The sequence below is a fragment of the Aegilops tauschii genome, chromosome 6 (assembly GCF_002575655.3).
Source record: "Aegilops tauschii subsp. strangulata cultivar AL8/78 chromosome 6, Aet v6.0, whole genome shotgun sequence".
In the NCBI taxonomy this organism is placed as follows: domain Eukaryota; kingdom Viridiplantae; phylum Streptophyta; class Magnoliopsida; order Poales; family Poaceae; genus Aegilops; species Aegilops tauschii.
In genome coordinates this window covers 2,726,630-2,750,526 of record NC_053040.3, presented here as the reverse complement: position 1 = coordinate 2,750,526, position 23,897 = coordinate 2,726,630, and the positions used below count along the sequence as shown (strand labels likewise).

At 44.4% G+C, this 23,897-nt stretch overlaps 1 protein-coding gene across 1 annotated transcript; it reads right to left on the bottom strand.

The window, feature by feature from the left end:
• Positions 1 to 7,548: 7,548 nt before the first annotated feature.
• On the bottom strand, positions 7,549 to 17,424 carry LOC109756753 (E3 ubiquitin-protein ligase UPL3). Its single transcript, XM_020315591.4, has 18 exons — positions 16,402 to 17,424; positions 15,972 to 16,082; positions 15,671 to 15,787; positions 15,398 to 15,565; positions 15,137 to 15,298; positions 14,216 to 14,455; positions 13,997 to 14,118; positions 12,497 to 13,898; positions 11,448 to 11,540; positions 9,492 to 11,060; positions 9,112 to 9,342; positions 8,911 to 9,015; positions 8,725 to 8,805; positions 8,580 to 8,648; positions 8,370 to 8,498; positions 8,167 to 8,286; positions 7,883 to 8,075; positions 7,549 to 7,782 (listed from the first exon to the last, which is right to left on the bottom strand). The coding sequence occupies exons 1-17, from the start codon at positions 17,140 to 17,142 to the stop codon at positions 8,010 to 8,012; spliced, it is 5,526 nt and encodes a 1,841-aa protein (XP_020171180.1). The 5' UTR covers positions 17,143 to 17,424; the 3' UTR covers positions 7,549 to 7,782; positions 7,883 to 8,009.
• Positions 17,425 to 23,897: the final 6,473 nt, after the last annotated feature.

The window sequence follows — 23,897 nt, the reverse complement described above, 5'->3', positions numbered from 1 at the left end:
GCAGGGGAACCGGTGGCGAGGGCGGTGGAGCAGCTGGATCTGCTGCGGGGTGGCGGCGGCGGAGGTGCGGCGGGACGGACTCAAATCGGCGGCTACGGTTGCGCGGCAGGCAGCGGGGATATCCGGCAGGGTCGGGGATGGACGGACGGGCGGCGCCGGCAACGTTTCCGGCAAGAAATCGCCGACGACAGAGGCGAGCAGGCGTCGGGCGGGCGGACGGGCAGAACGAAACTGAAGGCGGTTGGGCGGTTGGCGCGCTGCCGCCAGTTTTACGTCTCCTGTAGGTCGAGATGTATATTTGCACCACGAGGTGTTGTATTTTACATCTATGGGAGATGGAGATATAAAAATTTACATCTACATCATCTGTTGGAGAAGGGTTTTTGGGCCTCGAAGATGCAAAAGTTAGTTATTTTTTCATCTACATCATCTATCGGAGATGCTCTTACGTTGGAACAGTTCATTCGATCCACCAGGGGGACAAGCGAACATTCTTTTTTTTTAAAGCCTGCTGGCACTTTTATTTATAATGTGGCAATGTTACATCAAGAAGTAAAAGAGGTACCCTCAGAAAAAAAGGGTAAAAGAGGTAATAAAAGATCAGGAGTAACATCCACCCAAAGATAGCTTTTTTTAGGGATTCCACCCAAACATAGCTAGTCTTAGAATCAGAACAAGTCCTAGCCAGAAAGTGTGCCAGCATGTTTGCTTCCCTGGGAGAAGCGAACGTTTAGTTCACTGGGATAGGTACGCCCGTGCGGTCCAGCCCAACTGCCATTACCTTCATTATTTTACCATGACAAAAATCACCTATATGTTGAAAACCTATTGTGGCCATGTTCAAGATTCATGTATTTATAAAAAAATCATCTTAAACACACTAAACAAAGTTTCCATGTTCAGCTAATTTACATTGGTATTAGGAAAATAAATTTGCCATTGTTTATTTCAAAATAATTTACTAAAAAAGAATTTAACATGATATTTTCAAAAAAAATGAAAAATCAAGAGGTATGTACAAAAATGAGTTTTCCATGGTACACAAAAAATTTCCATGTTACAAGAAATAAAATTGACATGTAACATGAAATGTAAGGAAATAAAGAATTTGCCATGGTCTAATAATATAATTTTCCATGTTGCCAAAATTTAAAATTGCCATCATGGGAAAACTAAGAGAAAAGTAGGAATTTGCCATGGTAGGAAAATATATTTTGCCACTACAAATTGTTTTTGCCATGGTACAAAATATAATTTCCCAACATGGAAAGTCAAGAAAAGAAACAAATCCCATATGACAACAAATAATTTGCCATTTTGATTGATCAAAATAAATCCTCAAAAATTTCCATGTGGTTTTGCCAAAATTTGACATGTGGCTTTACAAAAATTGTCGTTATTTTTTCATGTACAAATTTAGAAAAAGGTTAGGAAAGTTGCCATGTTTTCTTGAATAACAGGGCAAAAACGTCGTGCACAACAAAAAATATATATACAATTTCCACATGGTTTTCCATGATTGAAAAAAAACTACAAATTGACGAGTTTTTTCTCTAAAAACACATGGCAATTTTTTGAATTTCTAATGGTGACATGTCAGATTTAGGGATATAATATTCTTGTGGAGAAGATGGCAACCTAGGGATTTTGATTTGTGACAAAGATGGAAAATTTAGGAATTTGCCAATAGGGTACATGAAAGAAAATGAAGGAAATTCTTGTATAAAAACACATCGCAACTTTTGGGAAATTTGAAAATGGGCGCATGGCGAAAGATATGGATTATGTCTTTGAACATGATGGCAAATTTAGGAATTTTATGAATTTTGTTATCTAAAAAATACATGGCAGGTCTTGGAAAATTGCAAATGTGCACATGGCAAATTTAGGGGATTTTTTATTTAAACACAAAAAGAAGATGCAAGCAAAATTGCCATGTGTATATGGCAAATTTAGCAATTTTGTTGTCTAAAAAATATTGCTTCTTTTGGAAAACATTCTGATGGGCACATGTCAAAATGTAGGATTTTGTTGTCTAAAATGCACTTTACTCCACAAAACATACAAATACGTATATCAAAATGCGGCTTATTTTTGTTTGTTATTGGGACAAAAGTTTATTTTTCGTGTAGATTTCCTATTATCATATTCTTTAATGAAAAATTATAGATATATAACGAACATAAGTTTTCACAAAAGAAATTAATTGTTTTGAAATTTAAAATATCGTTTTGAATTCTTTCAAAATACCGGGCTCCAAGGAGCCTAATAGATGCCTAAGTTTTCTAGACTTAATTCCGTTTTGAATTTTCTGAACCACTATGGTTGTTTGACTTTTATTTGTCCCTGTGACGAGCAGAGGTGGAAAGAGAAACTAAAGGGGAGACGGGGAAGGCAGCGCATGGATTTCATCCACTGCTGGTTCCCTTTGACTCTTGCATGGATTTCTGCACTCTTAATCCATAGTCGAAAACAACATACTCCAAGGATACTACTGTTGTAAAAATAAGACTATAGATTAATCACTAGATTAAGATTGAGGGATAAGAGAAATTCTTCTAGAGATTTACCTTTGACTCTTGCTATTCCTTGCGAACACGCCCTATGCGGTAACATCCTGCGGCAGAAAACGAACTGGTGTGCAGACTGAGGAGGAACAGAGGGGCGCCCCTATATCTCGCCTTCAACGAGTGTAGCTTCTGACTCGCTCACGAGGCGAGCGAGATGGGCCGGCACACGCGTCTGGGAGACCACAACCTCTTTTTCCTGTTTTTTTAACTTTTTTATTTTTTTTATTTTTGATTTATTTTGTATTCTTGTTTATAATTTAAATATTGTAAATATATATATTACAAAAAAACAATGTACAAAAAAATTATTGAACAAGTATTTGAAAAATGTTGTACATGCATTCGGAAAATGTTTAATGTGTATAGAAAAAAAGTTGATCATGTATTAAAAAATGATGATTTTTTATCACGTATATAAAAATGGTAATCAAGCATTTGGAAAAGATGTTGAACAAGTATTTAAAAAATGTTAATCAAGCATTTGGGAAATATTAAATGTGTACAGAAAAATGTCGACCATGTAATAAAAAATGATGAAAAAAATTGATCATGTATATATAAATGTTAATCAAGCATTTGAAAAAAAAAATTGAACCAGTGTTTGCAAAATGTAATCAATCTTTTCAAAAGTGTTAAATGTGTCTAAAATATATTGACCATGTATTCAAAAAATATTAATCTCTTTATTTGAAAATTGTTAATAAAGCATACAAAAAATGTTCAAAATGTGTAGAATTTTTTTGGCTGGGGTATAGATATTTTTTTGACCATGTATTCATAAAATGTTAATCTTATATTTGAAAATTGTTAATCAAGCATTTGAAAAAAAATTAAATGTGTATGAAAAAATGTCGAACATATATTAAAAAAATTTATTTGTATTGGAAAAATGTTAATGTATATAGAAAAATGTGCTTGACATAAACAAAAAGTGTAAAAGGAAAACCAAAAGAAGCAAAGAAAACCAAAAAATAAAGAAAATAAACCAAAGAAAATAGAAATAAAACCTAAGAAATAAATAAAAAGAATAAAAGCCCGAAGAAGAAAAAAGAGAAGAAACAAAAGAAAGCAAAAAAAACAGAAAAATATTGCTCCACACTATTCCATGTAATGAACAAGAATGGGATAAAGAGAGTTGACTTACAATCGTCACTTCACACAATATTGCTCCACTACTGATCAAAAACGAAACATAGTAACGACCACGGTCCTCGTCGAACTCCCACTTGAGCTCGGTTGCGTCACCTGCACTGGTATCGTCGGCACCTGCAACTGTTTTGGTAGAATCTGTGAGTCACGAGGACTCAGCAATCTCACACCCGCGAGATCAAGACTATTTAAGCTTATAGGAAGGATGGGGTAATGAGGTGGAGCTGCAGCAAGCACTAAGCATATATGGTGGCTAACATACGCAAATGAGAGCGAGAAGGATTCGTCGGGTGACGGCGCGGACACGTCCGTCGGTGGCGGGGAAGGTGTCCGGCGGCGCGAGGGAGCGGGGGCTAGGGTTTTGGACCCGGATTTCGAGGAGGGGTGCACATATTTATAGCTAGAGGGAGCTAGGAGACTCCAAATGGGGTGTAGTTTTCGCCCACACGATCGTGATCCAACGACGGAGAGCATGGAAGTGACTTAGATGGGTTATTGGGCTGTTTTGGAGGGGTGTTGGGCTGCAACACACAAGAGGCCTTTGCGGTTACCCGGTTAACCGTTGGAGCATCAAACGACCTCCAAATGGAACGAAACTTGACAGGCGGTCTACCGGTGGTATACCAAGGCCACTTGGCAAGACTTGGTCCATTCCGAGAATGTTTAACACCCGCTCACGAAAAGAGACAAGAGGGGTGCGCCAGTGCATGTGGGAGTGTCGGATTGCAAAACAGACAACGGGAAAATGCTCGGACGTATGAGACGAACACGTATGCAAATGAGATGCACATGATGACATGATATGCAATGCATGACATGAACAAAAGCAAAACGAAGACAAAAACCCAACCATGAAGGGAATATCATAACACATAGTCGAAAATGGCAAGAGTTGGAGTTACAAATATGGAAAGTTACATCCGAGGCGTTACAATACTGTGGACCCTTCAGCAAGTGATCATTCCATCTTGCTTAATGCGAGATATAGCTCTCACGGGAACAGAGTCGCTCGCCCTGTGTGTGTGCCTTCAGGCCTCTTTGACAGTTGGGCTTCTGTTGGATGATGGGCCTCCTAGCCTACATGCTTTTTGTATACACTACAACACTACTAGGTCTCGGGGCACCTAGTTTGGCTGGGCATGGGCCGTCGCCCTGCTGCCCTGGCGACAACGGCAGCTGGGCGACCGGACGCGCTCATCCGACTCCTGAAAGCAAAAGCCCCACCCACGAGGCATCGCCGGGGCTAGAAAAGAACACCTACTCAACTAGATAAAATTGAGACCATCATATCGTATTCGTTTGGTGTAGGATCTTCACGGTATGGTGCTTTTGTAAGATGTTCACAAAGTCCAGTTCATAGTTAAACTTATGGTGCCACATATGGTAAACTTTCCCCATATAGTTGTCATCATTGTGCACTCATAAGAAATTATGTTTTGAACACAACACAAACACATACGCCCACATACACACACGTACTAGCCCCTATGAACGCACACATATACCCCTACTCGTATGAGCACCTCCGATATACTGAGCCGGTATCAGAGGATGACACCTGAGTTGTAGTTGGCGCTTCGTTTTGGGAAAATTTCTTTAAAAAAAATGCAACCGCAAGCAAGTTTGAAAATACTCGACTTTTTTTTGGTCGGTACAAGCTACACTCAAATATTTCTAGTGCAATTCTAACATGTAGTACGTTTCAATTTTCCAAAAAAGAATGGAAAAGGGAGCTTGGGAGCGCACAGATCCCCAATCTTATGTGTCTTTGTCGAGTGTTGGCATGGCATCATGTGTGTCTCACCAAATTGGGGGATGGATCCTTCTTTTATTTGTTTATGATACGAAGAGAGAAAATATGGCGTGACAGTGAAATCTCGTTGGTTGCATCTACCTGTCCATGTCTGTTGTAGAGGACCTTTTGTGAACCCTGTTTACAGCCTTCAGTCATGTTCATGTGGGCCCGCCTATTTAAGGTCAATCATCTTTTGAAAGAGAAATGCAGGGCCCACGCTGCAAGTATGTTATTATTATGCACCGGGATTGTTCTCTTGATACCAGCACGTGCTAATTTGGGGGCAACACCTGTTCATATAATTCCTTTTCGTACCAAACTAGAATGGACAAAATTTGTTTTGGTACGCAGACATTTTGATAATTTGTTTCGCCTGTGTTCTATATACCTTTTTTTACTTTGTGAAATAGAAACAATACGCTCGGTCAAAATGGCGCGCCTAGCCTAGGTAGGAACGAGGCTTGGTCAAGATGGCGCACCTAACCGAGGCGGGCACGAGGCAGAGGCAAACAAATACTCCATGCAGAGGCAAACAGATACTTATATGATGGGTGAAAAAATTAGAAAAATACTATTATTAATGTTTCTCCTTTGTACATCTTACGATGGATGCCATAGCTGGACGTCCAAACCAACCCGAGTGCTTGCATTGCGTGAGCATGAGCAACGGCGAAGACATGTCAAGATTACCCGACCTGGATCATGAGGCTGAGTTCCTTTGTGCACTATAGCAATTTTTTTTAATGTTCAATACAGTAGCTAGTATACAGCATCACGATCCAAGCCGGGTATTAGAATTCTTTTATCTATTTTGTACGAGCCGCATTTGAAGACATTCTTTTCTCCCTCATGAAATCTAGCAGACCTTTGTTGCATTCTAACATATGCATGCCATATTTTTCCTTTTGAATTCGTGTAAATAGCCCTGCCCCCATATTTTTCCATGTACAATGTAAAAGAAAAGGTTAGGGAAGTTGCCATGTTTTCTAGAATAACATGGCAAAAACATCGTGCACAACAAAAAATAAATATACAATCTCCACATGGTTTGACATGATTGAAAAAAACTACAAATTGTTCTTCGAAGCTGCCTATTTTAAAAAAAAAACTCAACTCGGATTTGAAAATGTAAGGCATATTTATCAAGCAATTTGTCTCTTGTTTCATAATTTTGAATATGTCATACTGATCCCGGGTGCACATCCAACTGAGATGTACAATAAATTCCAGAAAAATAGAAAAATATTAGTTTAGAAAAATTAGTGACAAGTATTGCTTAGTTTTTTAACCACTTGCACATTTTTCTGATGGGACGGCTTTCGTGGAGGCCCGGGTACAAATAAAATATTGCTTCAAAATACTTTCGGAGATTGTAATTTTTTTGTTACAAAAAGTGCTTTGAGAGATAGCCTTTTTGAAAATCGATTTTGTTTGTTTTCCCATGCTACTACAAATGTTTTTCTACCAGTAAACTTTGCACGCGGGTGAAACACTCAGTAATGTTTGGCACTCTCAAGTAACTAGTTGCACATGATCTCAAGCAGCTGCATACATCGACAGTGTATTTATCAAATAAGAAGACCTTAACAGCTTGCTAAAGGCACTCTCAATTGCTTCCAAGAACATGCACGATCTTGACTACTCCACGGTTTTCCGCTCCGCCAACAGATCTGAAATCACATCGTCGAAGCTTAACCGGTGCACCCTCGCATCCCTCGTGAAAGACGCAAAAGAACTGCATGACATGGTGCCATCTACTTCTGTGAGCGGCGGATTCGCAATTCAGTTTGGATCCTTCTATTTTTCTTATGTTTACCACATCAAAAGGCAGTAGATGAACCACAAAATCGTTAAAAAAAACAGAGAAAATAAGATCCTATCGGTTGATCATAAACACAAACATTGTGAAAGATGAGTGGTTTAACATGCTGGCCCTGTTTGAAATGTTGATTTGTGTTAAAATGCCAGGGACCACTTTACCTTTCAAGTTTGGGCGATAGGGCTTAGACCGCAACTCGAGAACCAGCCAAAGAATAGTCTCAAATACACTAGAGCGCGCGGATTTATTATCGAGTTACACATGTACACAATGTCAAAGCAAACACAGCAACATTCTCAAATCGATACATAGGACAGGGTATCGCCAACGAACGAACAAATCCTTACGACAAATATGTATACTCCTTTTTATTTACATGTACTGGAGGGAAAGGTGCTCCTGATACTTGTCGGTGGTGCTCGTGAGGCTCGCCGCTTCAGCAAGTTCAACTGAAAAACCGCAACACAGACAGCACATGAGGATGAGCGGAAGCAAAAGATTCCACGACGAAGCCAAACATAGGCAGGCTGGTAACAGCTGGAACCTGACCTTTCAAGCTTTCTGCAGAGCGGCTGGTAACCTCAACCTATGTTATTACAGGCAACGAAGAAGAAAACTAATTCGGGATAAAATTGACGGGCATCGAATGGTGAGCCCTGTATCGTTAGTTATCAGCTCAGGATAGATCAAAAGATCCACGGCCTTCTAGGATGGCATAGAGCAGCTTCTTGCGCATGACTTCCTGCAAGAACACGCCCAAACAAGCGAGTTAGTGGGGATACAACAGACCTTTAAACTTACCTCCAAACACCAGAGAATAAAGCCATACTTACTTTTGTGGAATATGGGGGTAGTTTGAGATAATTGGCACATGTCATGACGCTGGGCAAATCGTCATCCGCGGCATCCGTTACCCCGCTTGTATTCAAAGTACTCACCCCACTCGAGGGGTGCTGACAATCAAAAGAGATAACAAGTTAAGAAAGAAACATGGCATAAACAAGACGTGTATGCAGCAGATGTCGACATAAAGCACCTTTCGAACTATGGTAAGCTTGGGACTAAGAGCAGCCAAACCACCAGTTGGAAGCCGAGAAGCACCGGTTACAAACTGGCAGAATGCATGCTGCTGATCAGGGGTAAATTCCGACATGATCTCGAGTAGCTGCAGACAAGCAGAGGATCAAGAAATCATTAAATATACACAGTGCCAGATTAAGATATAGGAAAATACGGGCGCACTTACATTTATAATGGCAGGACTTTTAGCAGTAAACCCATGATCAAATTTTATGTTATCTACCAGTGATTCAGCCTGCAGCAATCAAGTCCGGTTCAGTAGAAATGTAACGGAACACAACTGAAATCAAGAGAGGGAGATGAAGCATTACCTCCCATATTTCTTGACGACCACATATTAGATAGTCAAGCTCTTGAGGTGAAAATATTTGGAGGGATGAGATATCAAAGACCTAAAACAGAGAAAAGTAGGCAGGCATTTAGGAAAAATAAATAAGTCTTGAGACATCTACAAAACGATTAAAAGGAGTTGACAAACGAACAGAAAGAGGTCGCACCTGGCTAAAACCTGATCTGAAAGCTTCAACCTGCTTCATAATCCCTGACTTCACTGTCGCATCGACTACCAAAGAAACATACTCCTCTAGGTTGTGGATATTAACCTAAGGGAAAGAATAAACTCTATTTATTACTCCCCGCATAAAAAAAGAGAGCAAATGCAAACACAAAATCCCTAAGATAAACACGAAATCACTTACAATTGTGTTTTGCTCGCCTTCTTTGAGAATATAATCAGGAAAACCTGGAAGAGTAAAATCTAAACACAAGTCCTCGATAGGAGCTCCCCGGAAACGCAAGTCTGCAACTTCTAGCTGATCCTTGCCACAGGTGGACTCAAGGAACCTCTTACGCTCAACAAGAACTCGCAGTTCTTGCAGCGTCTTTCCAAGCTCAGCATCGAACGAGATAATGTCGAATAAATCAAGCTCCTAGCAAATAGAAAGCATTTTACATCAGTAATAAATGCTGAAAATGGAAGGAAATACAGTGATATAAGAAACTCAAGTAGAACAAGCATAACAAGATGAAAAAAAAAAGAATGTTGTTTCCCTGAATAAGAGGGTCTGTATGTACTTACTTGTCCGAGTATGAGCTTATAAAATGCTGTTGATAAAGGCAAATCTAAAAGCCTTCCATCCTGCAAGACTTTCGCCACAACTCGACCGACCAAGCGGAAATATTCTACGACTTTGAGGAATCTGCTACCCTCCGAGGTATCAACATTAGAAGGCCAAGGGCGAGGAAATAATCCAAGAGGAGCTTGTACCAGATTCCGGGCATCTTCGGATGAGTTGAGTTCTTGAGGAGCCGGCGAATCATCGTCAGAATCCACATGGATCACACCATTCTTATCGATTTCCATTTCTGAATAATCGTAAGGCGAACTAGATCTCCATAATCCCAACCGAGCACTCTGCAGTTCATGGCCCAGGAGAGTATAGAACTCCAACGTAGGACCCAGCCCTGTCCCAACCTCACCAAAGTATTCCACCTCAAGAACAGCTCTCTGGCTAGAGAACATCTCCATAACTTTAGCGGCAGAATCCAGAATACGGTTACGGGAAACACGAACTTTCTGCCGCTGTAACCTGCCAAACCGGACCTCTCTTTCGCTGCCAGTGTTGGGATTATCACCTTGTTGCTGCTGAAGTCGGTTCAACGCCCGGGACAACCCGAAAGCTGTGGAGTGGAAGTACTGCCTCCTCGTTTCGAAGGGGAACAAAAAGGGGCAGGCTTTAGTGATCTGGTTACACCAAGAAGGTAAACTGCCACTGCAGAGTGCAAGAACATCCTGCATTTGCCGAGTAAGCTTTGGTGTCAACTTGCTGTTGACGAACTCTTCTGAAGGCATCTTGGTTCCAGTTTCATATAGCTCATCCAGCGTAGCGATTTTCCCCTCGGCGAAATCATCAGATGCTGCCTGTGCTCTTAAACGAGGGGATAGCTGATTCAGCCCCTCTAATACACGTAACAAGGCTAAAATGCTGTAGGTTGAGTTTGTTTTCTCCAAATCACATGGCAGTTCCCCTTGTAAGATGCTATCAAGAAGAGAAACCTTGTGTGCTTCAGAAACAGATCTGCAAGATTCAGATTTTTGATGCAACGAGACAGAACTACCTTGGGATCCCTTCTCAGCTTGGCTATCAGCCTTCTGGTAAGTTATCGTGAACACGTCACCCCAGAATCGGTTTCCATCGTTTGGTAAGTCAGACCCGTTGAACCTTTCTTCATCATCCTCATCGAGCATCAGTTGACGTTGGATTGCTTGATATACGGTCAAATTTTTGCTAAGCTGCTTCCCACCAGCCATGAATATCAGTTTGTTGTGCTCACTCATGCTACCCCCAAGTGACAGGCCACGCCGATCACGACCACCTCTAACACCGCGACCACCACCAGAAGTCAGCCCAGCCATTGTCGCAGCAACAAATGACATTGCACCTTGCGATCCAAAGGCACCCGCACTTCGAAATTCAGCAGCATTTACTCCCCTGCCCATAATGTTTCTAGCACTGGAACCAGAACCAGATGATGGCTGCGCCTGGCTATCACTTGCTGAACCAACATTGGAGTCATCAGCGTCACCCAATTTCACATCATGCACCCCATCTTGAACACAAATAGGAAGAGATCCCTCTTGGAGAACCTGAGAATCTCAACATCGTTATTTATTTAGAAGCAGAAAAAAGTAAAAGATCTTCAGGGTGTTCAAGTAAGACCTTTATTTCCTGAGTGTGGGCTAATCTTAAAGCATGTCTGTTAAGTTTAGTATCTTACAGCGTATAATCTCATAAACTAATTTACTATATGAGCCACCCCCAATGCCTTTGTATTCTCTGTGGATGGATCACTTAGGTCAAACAGGCAAAATATAGATGCTTGTCTACCCCCAACTTACACCTAAGCATGAGTGTAAAATAGGCCAGACTGGCCGGCTGTCTAAACTATCTCATGAACACATTAATACTCCAAATACAAATACATATGAGATTTACGAGAGAAATGAAGCGGATTGAATCATAATAACTATCACCTCATGGTCATCATCTTCATCCTCTGAAATGTCATCATCATCAATCATCAAAGGATCATCAAGCTCAATATGAGATGTGTCAAGCTCCTCATCCTGCACATAAGTACATAACAGATAAAGAGGTATTACCTGGTAAAGTTCCAGTTCGAGTAAAAATCCAAACATTATCCTCAGATTTTAAATTGTGAGCTTGGTTGACAATGGCTTAATCACCCTTGCATATTATGGCAAACTATACAGCACAAGATGGTCTCAGTGCATGGCACCATTACTCACAGAGAAACTCACCAGGAAAGCGCCAATAAACAACCATGGGTTATATATAAAAGGGTGGGGAGCTTTATATATTTCTTTGGCAAGAAGCTACGAATAACAAAAATGGACATGAAGCGATGCCCAAAGAAGATGCATGTTTAAATATCTGGTGCTGGCCTAGGGTATGTGCCAATTGCACTGGTACTTGTACAAAATGTCTTAAAACATGAAGCCCTCTTTTTCAAACATGATGTACATCATTGGTAAAATCTACTCCCTCCATCCGAAAAAGCTTGTCCCTCGAATGGATGTATCTATCACCAAGTTAGTGCTAGATACATTCATTTGAGTGACAAGCTTTTTCGGACGGAGGGAGTATACAGCTTGTGTCACATATAACAACAATAACTAAATTCAAACCCGCGTGATATCCATGCACAGCTTATTGCTACAAATTCCTTATGATATCACTAACTTTCACAGTTCGTGCAAAAACAGAAATACAAGATTTGAGTATGTTTCTCTATTCCCAGAAGTTTTTCTGGAAGATATAGTTCAATGAATTATCTAGCACCTTCTAAAGCTTACGGTGCCGATGCAGCCACATGACAAGAAACAAAAGGAAGTTATCCATTATTTATAATTTATTATTATTAACCTGATCTTTCTCATATTCAGTATCACAGATTAGATGAAATATGCACTAGAATCTTATAGGAAGCTATACTGAAATAACAACCACATCCTTTTTTGGAGTTCTCTTATTCATGTAGAGTGCAAAAAAAAAGGCATACCTCAGAACTACTGTCGCCATGTGTTTGCTTCATGTCCAAATCTTTCTCTGAGGCCAATTTCCTGCGGGTAGCATTCCTTGTGTTCGGTCCTTTTGGTTCAGCTGAGCTTGGTTTTACAACAGCTTTGCCTTTTGCCTTTGCACTACTAGTGCTTTCCTCTAGAGGCTCCTTATTAGATGTACCAGCACTTGCAGCAGATGACTTTGATCTTGTCGTTGGACGCCGGGCTGATGCAGGTGTTGATGATGCACCAGCAGTGGCAGCGGGTGTACCAGATTCAGAATTATTTGCAGAAGCGGCTAGAGGTTTGGAAGCAGCCTCACCGCGCTGAACTCTGGGCCAAAGAAAATCTTCGACAGCTGCTAGACTCGCAAAGGGATCAATAAGCACAATATTTGATGAATAATCCCGAAGTGATTTTTCGCCTTGAGCTCGACACAGGCGCAACTTGAAGGGTTGAGCTAGAGCACCAAGACCTGAGGTAAGACGGGAGCCTCCAGTACCAATTCTGTTAGACTGGCTGAGCACAACAGGGAAACGCTCCAATGAACATAATGCACTTTGCAGTTTTTGGACCAAAAGAGTCATTGGAGTTTCATCCCTTTCACGGTCAGCAGAAAGGGCAACAGATATGAAGGACTTGTATCGCCTAAGCGCCTGCTGGCGAAGCTTTGGCAGGTTTGCTTCGGATACCTTTTCCTTCCCAAATGTCCCACATGACAAATAGTCAAGGAATGATGTGATAACTCCGCTCCTGATGAACTCAAATGTGGAAACACCATTGGCTTTGCTTAGCTCAGCAAGCATTTCATTTACTATCAGGTCTAACTGTTCCTCCACATCATGTGAGATGTCAAAATGGCTAGGGCTCAAGGCTTTTGATTTCCCTTTGGCTTTTGTTACGACATTTTCAGTTGCAGTATTCAACTTTGCACACAGTGCTCTCAGTTTAAGAAGGTCATCAGTGACTCCAGCATCGCTCGAACCATGGTCTGAAGGGAAGTATTTATCTTTGAACGACTTCGCGCGATCGCTAACTTCAAAACGGAGACTGGTGACTGGAACTTCTGTGGAGCATGGCGATGCGCTGGCAATGCCAGAATTGGAAGCGTTTGACACATCTAACAAACTGTTCTCTGTAGGTGCAGCACCCCCACGACGACGCTGTCGTCTAGGGCGTGAGGACATAACAGAATCACCATCCTTATCCTGTGGTGGTACCTGAGGAGGCACCATATTTGAGGATTCCGGACATATAAGTGCTTCCACAGCATGAACAACACCTTCCCTCACAAATAACTTGGAGAATGTCTCGGGAAGTTTTTCCATCATAATTTCTGCTATCTGAAGAGCAGGAATCAGCACTTGCGGATCTTTCCAAGCAAGAATGCCTGCTAGGAAGCTGCAAGGCACATTTGTATAACTCAGAAAGGATCAGCTAAGAAGAATTGTATATTGAAGAAATGAATCACACATCATAGTAGAAACTTGTATTAGTACCTGGATATGTTTGTCGTGCTAAGGAGAGTCTGGATCATTTCAGCAGAGCTATAGCACATTAATTTCCCGATGATAGATAAGCACTTATGGCGTATTGGTGCATTTACACTTGAACCGTACACCTGTCCGGTAGAAGAGGTTATTAAGCATGAGAACGAAAAATAAGTCCAAAAGTTCGTAAACAAAATTCATCAATAAGAAATAAAAAGGAGAACAGACCTGTGTCATTACGGGCAATAAGTCCATACCGAACTGCTGTAGAAGTTCGGGGTGCTCTTGTAATAGACTCTCATGGCCTGACCTCTCATTTTCTGTTGAACCAGCCCCATCTTGTTTGGTGGGAGCAGGTCTCCTTGTAGAAGAGCCTTTAATAAATACACGGCAGTTTGTTGGTAAAGAAATTATCCCCACAGGCAAATGTGGGAGCAAATCATCAGCAAGGCTCACGATCTCAAACATCTGCAGGGTTAAAAGTAAATATATGAACACAATTCGTGCAAGAAAAGCATGCAAGTATATATCACCCTCTCACTCCGGTTCAAACACATGTGATTTTATTGTTTTAATCAATGTTTGAGAAGCTACGCAAGAGAAGTAGCTCCAGACAACATTACACATCTATACCCAACAAGTGTCAGATTCTTTTGAAACTCTACAAAATATGTTTATTGGAATACATGATTTACTTGTGCATTTCTGTTCCCTATTCGTGCCTCCATAGAACATCTCGAAGGTTTTGATGCAAGATGCCTAAATCAAGGATGATAACTAAATTGGTTGGCCATCCATGCTCCTAAGTCATGGCATTTTTACTTGGCTCTATAGTTCTCTTTTGGATGATAATCTGCACGTTCATCGTCAAGACAACTGTGGACTAGTTGGCTATATAACTCTCTTCAGTACTGAAGAAAAGTACGCATGTATCCGGCATGTATAATTAAACAAATGTTACGGAACCTTTCCATTTTCAGCAAGTTTTGTAAGGCGTGGAGAGGGTGTGAAAGAGGCAATGCTAGCACATCATCTGCTAGTCAAATTTCAATAGATAATACATACAAATCGGGTCTCATCAAAGATGGTAAAACCTAGTCCTAAAGCTAACACCCACAGAATAGTAAAGACAGTGATAGATGTAACTACCTGATCAGCAGGCCTTGACAAAGCTGGGGCGACTGACGTTCCAGCAACTAAACCGGACCCTGAAAGAATTTCTTTAATGGTGCCACTAATGCCAAGAAGAAGAAGTGTTTTGGCTGCCAACAGCGATCCACTCGCACATGTTGAGAGAAGACGGATTAAGCCCTGAAAGGATGCCCAATCCATGCTTAGCAAGACAACAGGGGGAAAAAGGCCCAAGTAAACAATACAGAAGGATAGCAAAACAAATATATCTGTGTATACCGTATATGTCGAAGTACTCAGCGATGTCTGGCCTGGGGAGTTACTGATGGATACCAAGTTAGCGGCTTGCGCAACCAACCCATGATTGCACAGCTCATCCAACTTCTCTGGATGGTGAGCAAAGGCCTCTGCAATGCGTGTCAAACAAACCGAAGCATGCTCTAGCACCTGTACTCAATGTGCAAAAACAAAAGGTTGAAACAAATGTGTGTATGCCCTGGCAGGATTCGAAGTTTGTAATAAGAAATCACGGGTCAGAGGCAAGGCACATACCTTAGAGTCATGGTGGTGTAGGAGATTAGTGAGCAACGGTACCGCTTCCATGACGAACTCGGATGCATCAGAGGGTAGCTTCCTGCAAATATTGGCAGCAGTAGACAATGCAACTCTCTAGAAAAATGCATGTCCACCAAGGAAACATATATGGTAAGTAGAAGCAAACAGTGCACACAGGAGAGAAACGGGGGAAACAAAACTGAAGTAAAATGGAACCAAGGCTTGTATGCTCTGTGAATACGACAAAATGAAGTACATTCTGATGAAGAAACCGTGGAGTTGTAATTCGAATAAATACCTGAACACCAGTGGAGAAGAAGTCCAGATACGACAGGACGGCCATTAGCGCGCCAGCTCTCAAACAGGCGGTCGGATGCTCCAGCGAAATCTTCCTCAGAGCTTGCAGAGACTAGGAGCATCATACAAACATATACCGCAATTTGTCAGTATCTTGGCAAGTGAATGCATGAGTGGAGCAAGAAGACATGTTTGTCTCCCATGCGAATCTACCGAGACTGTAAAATAAGTAGAAGTAGATACATACATGATTCATGACAACACAATAATATTCATGACAACATAATATCGAAATATGGCGCGCACACATGCAAAGTTCTAACCAACAGCATATTCATTTCGGACAAAGAAAAGAAAACCAGTTACAACTTGAGCTACCATGTATTGAGATCGAACAATTAATTCGTAGGTCGGTTAATTTGGCAATTCACCTGCTCGGCGAGGTCCATGTACTCGATGGTGAGGAGCCGGGCGCAGAAGCACGGTATAGCGCCATAGTGCACGACGGAGGAGCAGGCGGACGGCAGCACGTCGACGAGGTTGGCGAGGGCGCGCGCGGCGAGCAGCATGACTTCGGGGCTGGCGCCGGGGCCGTCCTCCTCGCGGAGCAGGCCGACGAGGAGCGGCACGAAGGCGTCGATGGGGAAGGCGGCGAGCGAGTCCTCGGTGCCGATGGAGAGCATCTCACAGAGCTGCATGAGTGAGCCGAGCTGGCGGGACTCGTCGCCCTCGGCCTGCAGCCCGGCCAGGATCCGCTTGAGCTGCGCCGAGGTGGTGGAGGAGGCCGCGGCCGCTGCGGCGGAGCCCGGGAGCAGGTCGTCGAGCCCGGCGCCCAGCCTGCGGAGGAGGCCCTGGAGCGCGGTGCTGGCGGAGGTGAAGGAGGGCGGGAAGGGCGCGGCCGCCGAGTCGTCGTCATCCTCGTCGTCGTCTTCCTCGTGGTGGTGGTGGTGGGGCGGCGCGGGGTTGGAGGTGGACGAGGGGTCCGGGTCCTTGCCCTTCTCCGCTGCGGCGGCCGCGGCCGCCGCCGCGGCGCGCGCCCGGCGGCGGGAGGACGGGGACGGGTCCATCGCGGGCGGTCCGGGGCGGCCGGCGGGGGCGGTGCGGGCGCGCTTGGAGGAGGAGGCCGGGGAGGAGGTGCTGGCGGCGGCGCGCTTGCGGCTGCGCGTTTCCATGCACGCGGCGGGCGGTCCGGCGGGGCGGCTCGCTGCCGTGCCTAGGCGGCCGGCGGCAGCGGGCGCATCGGGCGGATCTGCGCCTGGCCAATCCCCGCGGGCCGGATCGCCGGCGGCCGGAATCGATCCGGCGGTGGCGCGGGGGAGGAGGGGGAGGGGGATGGATCCCTAATGGAGGGGGGAGGTCGCGCTAATGGCGTGGGATTTGGGGATTTTCTCGAGGGTTGAAGGAGAAAGACGGGATTTTTGGCACTGACTGCTCTTCTCTTCACTCCCACTCCCGGACCGCTTCTCCCCTCCCTTTTTACTCCCTTCTCCTCTCTTCCTCCACCAATAAAAAAATTATATATTTTTCCTCCTCTTTTTGTGCCGAATGACAATGTTTAATTACTATGTTTTGTAACAAAAAAATATTTCCTTCTTTTTTCGCTATCTTTTTCCGTATCTTACTTGTATCTTTGTTCCAGACAAGACCGAGCAGCCACTGAAGGGCTCAAACCGCCGCCCATGCTCGTGCGCCGTGCGGCCGCCCAACGAGGGATCTCCCGTGCGATCGTCACACACAATGACAAACAGGGGACTACAAGATCACGTGCATTTGCAAGGGGCGGGGCTCTTTAGACCAATTCGAAAGAAAAATCATGACATGTGTAGGTTAGAATGCAGCAAGGTCTGCTGAATTAAGAGAGAGAGAGAGAGAGAGAGAAAATGATGTCTTTGAACACGGTTCGTACAAATAGACATAGATATGATGATCTAATAAATGACATGTGCATGCTCGTTGGCAGTGGCACAATCGGGCAGACCAAGGCAAGCCCTAGGCCGAATACCAGCTAGTGTAGTAAACAACATAAGGGCCTCTTTGATTCGTAGGATTTCTAAAACGCGGGAATAGGAAAAACATGGATTAGAGTGGAATATCGTCTTAAATCCTACAGGATGGTACGAGTGTTTGATTGTGCATAGAAAAAACGCATGATTCTTTCAAAAACGTTTGAATGGATGGGATATTTCCTATGAAATCTAGTGCAAATGAATCCTATGGAAAAAATCCTATGGTTTACAATCCTATGAATCAAACAACCAAGATAAAATAAGGATTAGAATTTTCTAAAATTCCTTTGAGAATCCTTTGAATCAAAGAAGCCCTAAAATTTGCTATACTGCACAAAGGAACCCAGCCTCACGATCCAGGCTGGGCAATCCTGGCCTGTCTTCGCCGTTGCACGCGCTCGGCTTGCTTCGATGTCCTGCTATGGCAATGCACCGTAAGATGCATATAGGAGAAAGATTAACAATAATATTTTTCTTCTTTTTTCGCCCGTCATATGTCTTGTTTTTTTGCCTCTGCCTAGTGCCCATCTCGGTTAGGTGCGCCATTTTGACCAAGCCCGGTTCCTATCTCGGCTAGGTGCGCCATTCTGACCAAGCATATTATTATTATTATTATTATTTCACAAACTAAAAATAAGGGTGAATAGAGGATGGGCAAAACAAATTATCAAAATGTCTGCGTACCAAAACGAATTTTGTGCATTCTAGTTTCGTACGGGGGAAAATTGTGTGCATTATACATACTACCTCCGTCCTGGTTTATTAGTCTCCTGTGTAATTTGTGCTAAATTTTGACCAAAGATTTAACTGATAAAATGTTAGTGCATGTCAACAAAAAATATATCGTTGGGTTCATATTTAAACATAGTGTTCAATGATATAATTTTTTGTGACATAAATGAACATTTGTTAGTTAAATTTATGATCGAATTTTGGCTCAGAGTACAATGGGAACCAATAAACCAAGACAGAGGCAGTAGTTCTCTACGAAAAGGAATTACATGAACAGGTGTTGCCCCAAAATTAGCACGTGCTGGTAATCATGAAAACAAATTCCGGTGTATAATATGCTCGCTCGCTGCGTGGGCCCCGCATTTCTCTTTCAAAGGATGATTGACCTTAAATAGGCGGGCCCACATGAACATGAGTGAGGGCTGTAAATAGGGTTCACAAAAGGTCCTCTGCAACGGACATGGACAGGTAGATGCAACCAACGAGATTTCATTGTCACGCCATATTTTCTCTCTTCATGTCATAAAAAAAAAAAGGATCCATGCCCCCAATTTGGTGAGATACACATGATGCCATGCCAAACACTCGACAAAGACACATAAGAGAGCCCCTCAAAAAATAAAAATAAAGTCGCATAAGAGTGAGGATCTGTGCGGCTCCCAAGCTCCATCTTTTTCATTCTTTTTTGGAAAATTGAAACGTGCTACATGTTAGAATTGCGCTAAAAAAATTGAATGTACCTTGTACACACCAAAAAAAAGTCAAATATTTTTAAACTTCCTTGCGGTTGTATTTTTTTAAAGAAATTTTCCCAAGACGAAGCGCTAACTACAACTCAGGTGTCATCCTTTTTCACTGATGCCGGCTCGGTATCTTGGAGGTGCACATAGGAATAGGGGTGTGTGCGTGCGTTCATAGGGGGTGAGTATGTGCGTATATGTGGGCGTATGTGTTTGTGTTGTGTTCAAAAATTAATTTCTTACCGAAAAAAGTCACAAAATATATGAGTGCAATGATGACAACCTATCGTAGATAGGAAAGTTTTCCATACGTGACACCATAAGTTTGACTGTGAACTAGACTTTTGTGGAGATCCTACAAAAACACCTTACGGTGAAGATTAGGGATGTAAATGGTACGGATAATTTCCATTCCGGATCCACTTCCGCATCCGTTTTTAATGATATGGTATGCACTTTCACAAATCCGACGGATATGGATGCGGATACGGATTTTGGTCAACCGAATATCCGGCGAATATGGTAGAGGATATGGTATTGATAATATCCGGCATTTTTTGCGGATTATCCGAGGTTGTCAAATAGGATTATTCGACAAATTTAGCCCAATTAAGAAGCCCAAATCCACAATCCACATATAACTAGAGTTTAACCTAACCCTAGTACGAGACGACCACAATCCACAATAATAATTCACAGGCCGCCGTCGACGACCTTGGTCTTGTCTTGCGCCGCAAGTTGGTTGTCCAGCACAACCGGCAAAGATGCCAGCGCGCGGTCCTAGCAACGGAGGTGAGCACTCTATTTGACATTCCATGATTTTTTGGATGGAAAATGAATCACATAAGTTTACGTGTCAAGGTTAGGTACACCATGCTACTTCTACATGCGCAACTAGTCGTGGTCGGTAATCTACACTACACCCGTACATGACAATGAGCACTTCACTTGCGGCCCTAAGAGCATCTCGCCGTTGGCCCTTCCAGGACGCATAAAAATCGCCCCTGGGGCGAGCCGGCGATACAATCGGCGCTGGGGCGGTTTTGCGCCCAGTCGTCGCCCCCAGGCGCCGATATTGGCCCACTTTTCAGCCCCTTTCGGCGAATAAAGGGCCCATATGAGCGAGAATAGGCCCATATTCGGCATGGTTCGCCGTGGCCCGGCGTTCAATTATCAACATAAATATTTTTTTATCACATATTTCATCACAGAAAAATCAAATACTTCAACAAAATAGTACAACAACAAATAGTTCAATACAAATTATATAGTTCAACAAATAAAAACTCATATTTCATCACACGTCGCGCTCGACGTCGCCCTTGAGCCTCCATAGGTGCTCCACCAGATCATGCTGCAGCTGATGATGCACCTGTGGGTCTTGGATCTCCTGACGCATACTGAGGTAGGCAGTCCAGGTTGCCGGTAGGTAGTGATCAACTTCGGCTAGAGGACCCTGCATGTAGTATGGTTCAATGTCAAACACTGGGCCTTCTTGCTCGCTCTCGATGATCATGTTGTGCAAGATGACATAGCAAGTCATGATCTCCCACATTTGATCTTTCGACCAGGTCTGAGCGGGGTACCGGACAACAGCAAATCGAGATTGGAGCACACCAAATGCCCGCTCGACATCCTTCCTGCAAGCCTCCTGAATCTTCGCAAACCAGACGTTCTTGCCTCCTAGCACAGGGTTTGAGATCGTCTTCACAAATGTCGACCATCTCGGATAGATGCCATCAGCTAGATAATACCCCTTGTTGTAGTGCCGCCCATTGATCTCGAAGTTCACCGGAGGAGAATGACCTTCAACAAGCTTGGCAAAGACAGGAGAGCACTGCAGCACGTTGATGTCATTGTGAGTTCCTGGCATACCAAAGAAGGAGTGCCAAATCCAGAGGTCCTGTGTGGCCACTGCCTTAAGTACCACACTGCAACCGCTTTTGGCGTCTTTGTACATCCCCTGCCAAGTAAATGGGCAATTCTTTCATTTCCAATGCATGCAGTCGATGCTTCCAAGCATCCCAGGAAATCCTCTTGCTGCATTCTGTGGTAGGATCCGAGCAGTGTCTTCCGCATTGGGTCATAGGCCTGACCTAGATACCCTTCCCTAGGACATCAGCCCAAAGACAGAAGCATTCAAGGGATGTCATCATCCACTCGACCAGAAGCATTCCACTCGGAAGACTCAATGTCACTCGACCATAACAAGAAACCACTCGACATACAGAAGATCTAAAGTCACTCCGCGCAGCAACGGTCGGGTGTTTACTCCTAAACTTAATGATCATTTATATCACTTTATTACGGACGTCACCTGTAACGCTCCCTCTTTATGTACATTGAACTCCTTGTAACGTGGGCTGGCTGGGGTCCTGACGCACTCTATATAAGCCACCCCCCTCCTTCGGGATAAGGGTTCGCACCCCTGTAAACACACACATACATAATCCAGTCGACCGCCTCCGGGCTCCGAGACGTAGGGCTATTACTTCTTCTGAGAAGGGACTGAACTCGTAAAACTCGTGTGTACAACTTCGCCATAGCTAGGATCTTGCCTTTCCATACTTACCCCCCTATTCTACTGTCAGTCTTAGTACCACGACAGTTGGCGCCCACCGTGGGGCAGGTGTCTTAGCGACTTGTTGGAGAAGTTGCAATTTTTTCCGTTCCCCATCAACATGGTTTCTGCGGAGGATTGGCCGAGGGCCGCGAGATCCGTCTTGGCGCGCTCATGTTCGTCGCCGACGACTCCGCTTGGCTCCGAGAGGCTCCACTCGACGTCGAAGCGCTCCCCGTCCGCGGGGCAACGCACTTTCGCGCGTGCGCCCGCGGCGTCCTTCTGCGGCAGCCGTCGACTCAATATCGGTCAGCTCTTGTAGCGTCTTCACTCCCCGCTGCTCGCCGGCGCAAGCGTTTTTGTCGGTCGCGGCTCCAGCGGTGGGTGAGGCACGCGGTGGCTCGCCAGTCTGCCACCCCGCAAGTCGCGGCAATCGAGCCCGATGAAACTCTCTACGGCCTGTTCGACTGGTTCCGTCGAGACAGCATCCGAGTGCGACAGCAGTGACCCCGCGGCGGAAGTCCTGATGGTCAACGGACCGCGCAGTCCTCATGGCTTCCCCCGCGACGACGGTGGTGATGGCGGAGGCGACCCGTCGCGTGTCTACGAGGAGTATCGCCCCGAGCCCCTCTCTTCGCAGCAGAGGAAAGAGCTTCGCCGCCGTAACATGGATGCACTTCACACTCCTATCATTGGAGAAACCCCCGAGGCCCGGGCCTTGGAGGAGGCGCCCCTGGCCAACTTGGCTGAGCGCACTCGACTGGAGAACCTCCAGCACGCACTCGACGAGCGTGCTCGGCAGCGAGTTCCTGAGTCCAGTCGACGACAACTTTTTCCGCCTCTAACTCAGGTATATCGAACTCCGATCCAGAATCTCACAGCTGCGGCCTGAATAGCAGAGTCGATTCAGCCTTCCCAGTCGGAAGCTGGCAGAGGTTTGATGCAGATCCGGGCTTTGCTCCGGGCGGCGGGAGAGCAGAACATAGCAGTTTCACAGTCACGGAATAGGATCCATAGTAGATCTGTTATGGCAGACACAGTTCAGTCGGCTCACAGCCCAAGATCGCCTCCAAGGCGTGAGGGACGTGGAGATCGACGGGATCAGTACAGAAAACGTGAGTCGTATGATCACCGACTCGACCACGATGATCATCGTCGAGTGCCCACGCCTCCCCCAAGGAGTGGGCCATAAGCGCCTCGGCAACACGATGACAGACGCCCTCACAGTGGTGGGCGAAGGATTCCAATCGACCCCCGGGAGCCGGGCTTTGACGCGAGATCAATTCTCGTTCAAGGTCTGGTTGACAGGAACAGAGCGCACAGAGAAGGCCATGACAGAGATTACCCGACTGGCAGCAGAGTGCATGTTTCGGGTCCCGAGTGTTTTAGCAGAGCCATCAGGGCTGCAGTGATTCCTCCCAACTTCAGGTTGGCACCTGGAGTCAGCAAGTTCACTGGTGAGTCCAAGCCTGATACTTGGCTTGAGGACTATCGAGTGGCTGTTTAGTTTGGTGGCGGCAATGATGAAGTGGCCATGAAGCACCTTCCTCTGATGTTGGAGGGCTCGGCCAGAGCGCGGTTGAATCAGTTAGCACCTGGCAGCATATATAGTTGGGAGAAACTCGCCCGAGTGTTTGTTAGAACCTTTGAAGGTACATGCAAACGACCAGCAGGGTTAACAGAGTTGCAATCCTGCGTGCAGAAGCCAAATGAAACCTTAAGAGATTATATCCAGAGATGGATCACATTGCACCACATGGTGGAGAATGTGTCAGATCACCAAGCAGTTTGTGCCTTTAAGGAGGGTGTCAAGTATCGAGAATTGAACCTGAAGTTCGGTCGGACCGGAGATATGTCTCTGAGTCGAATGATGGAAATCACCACCAAGT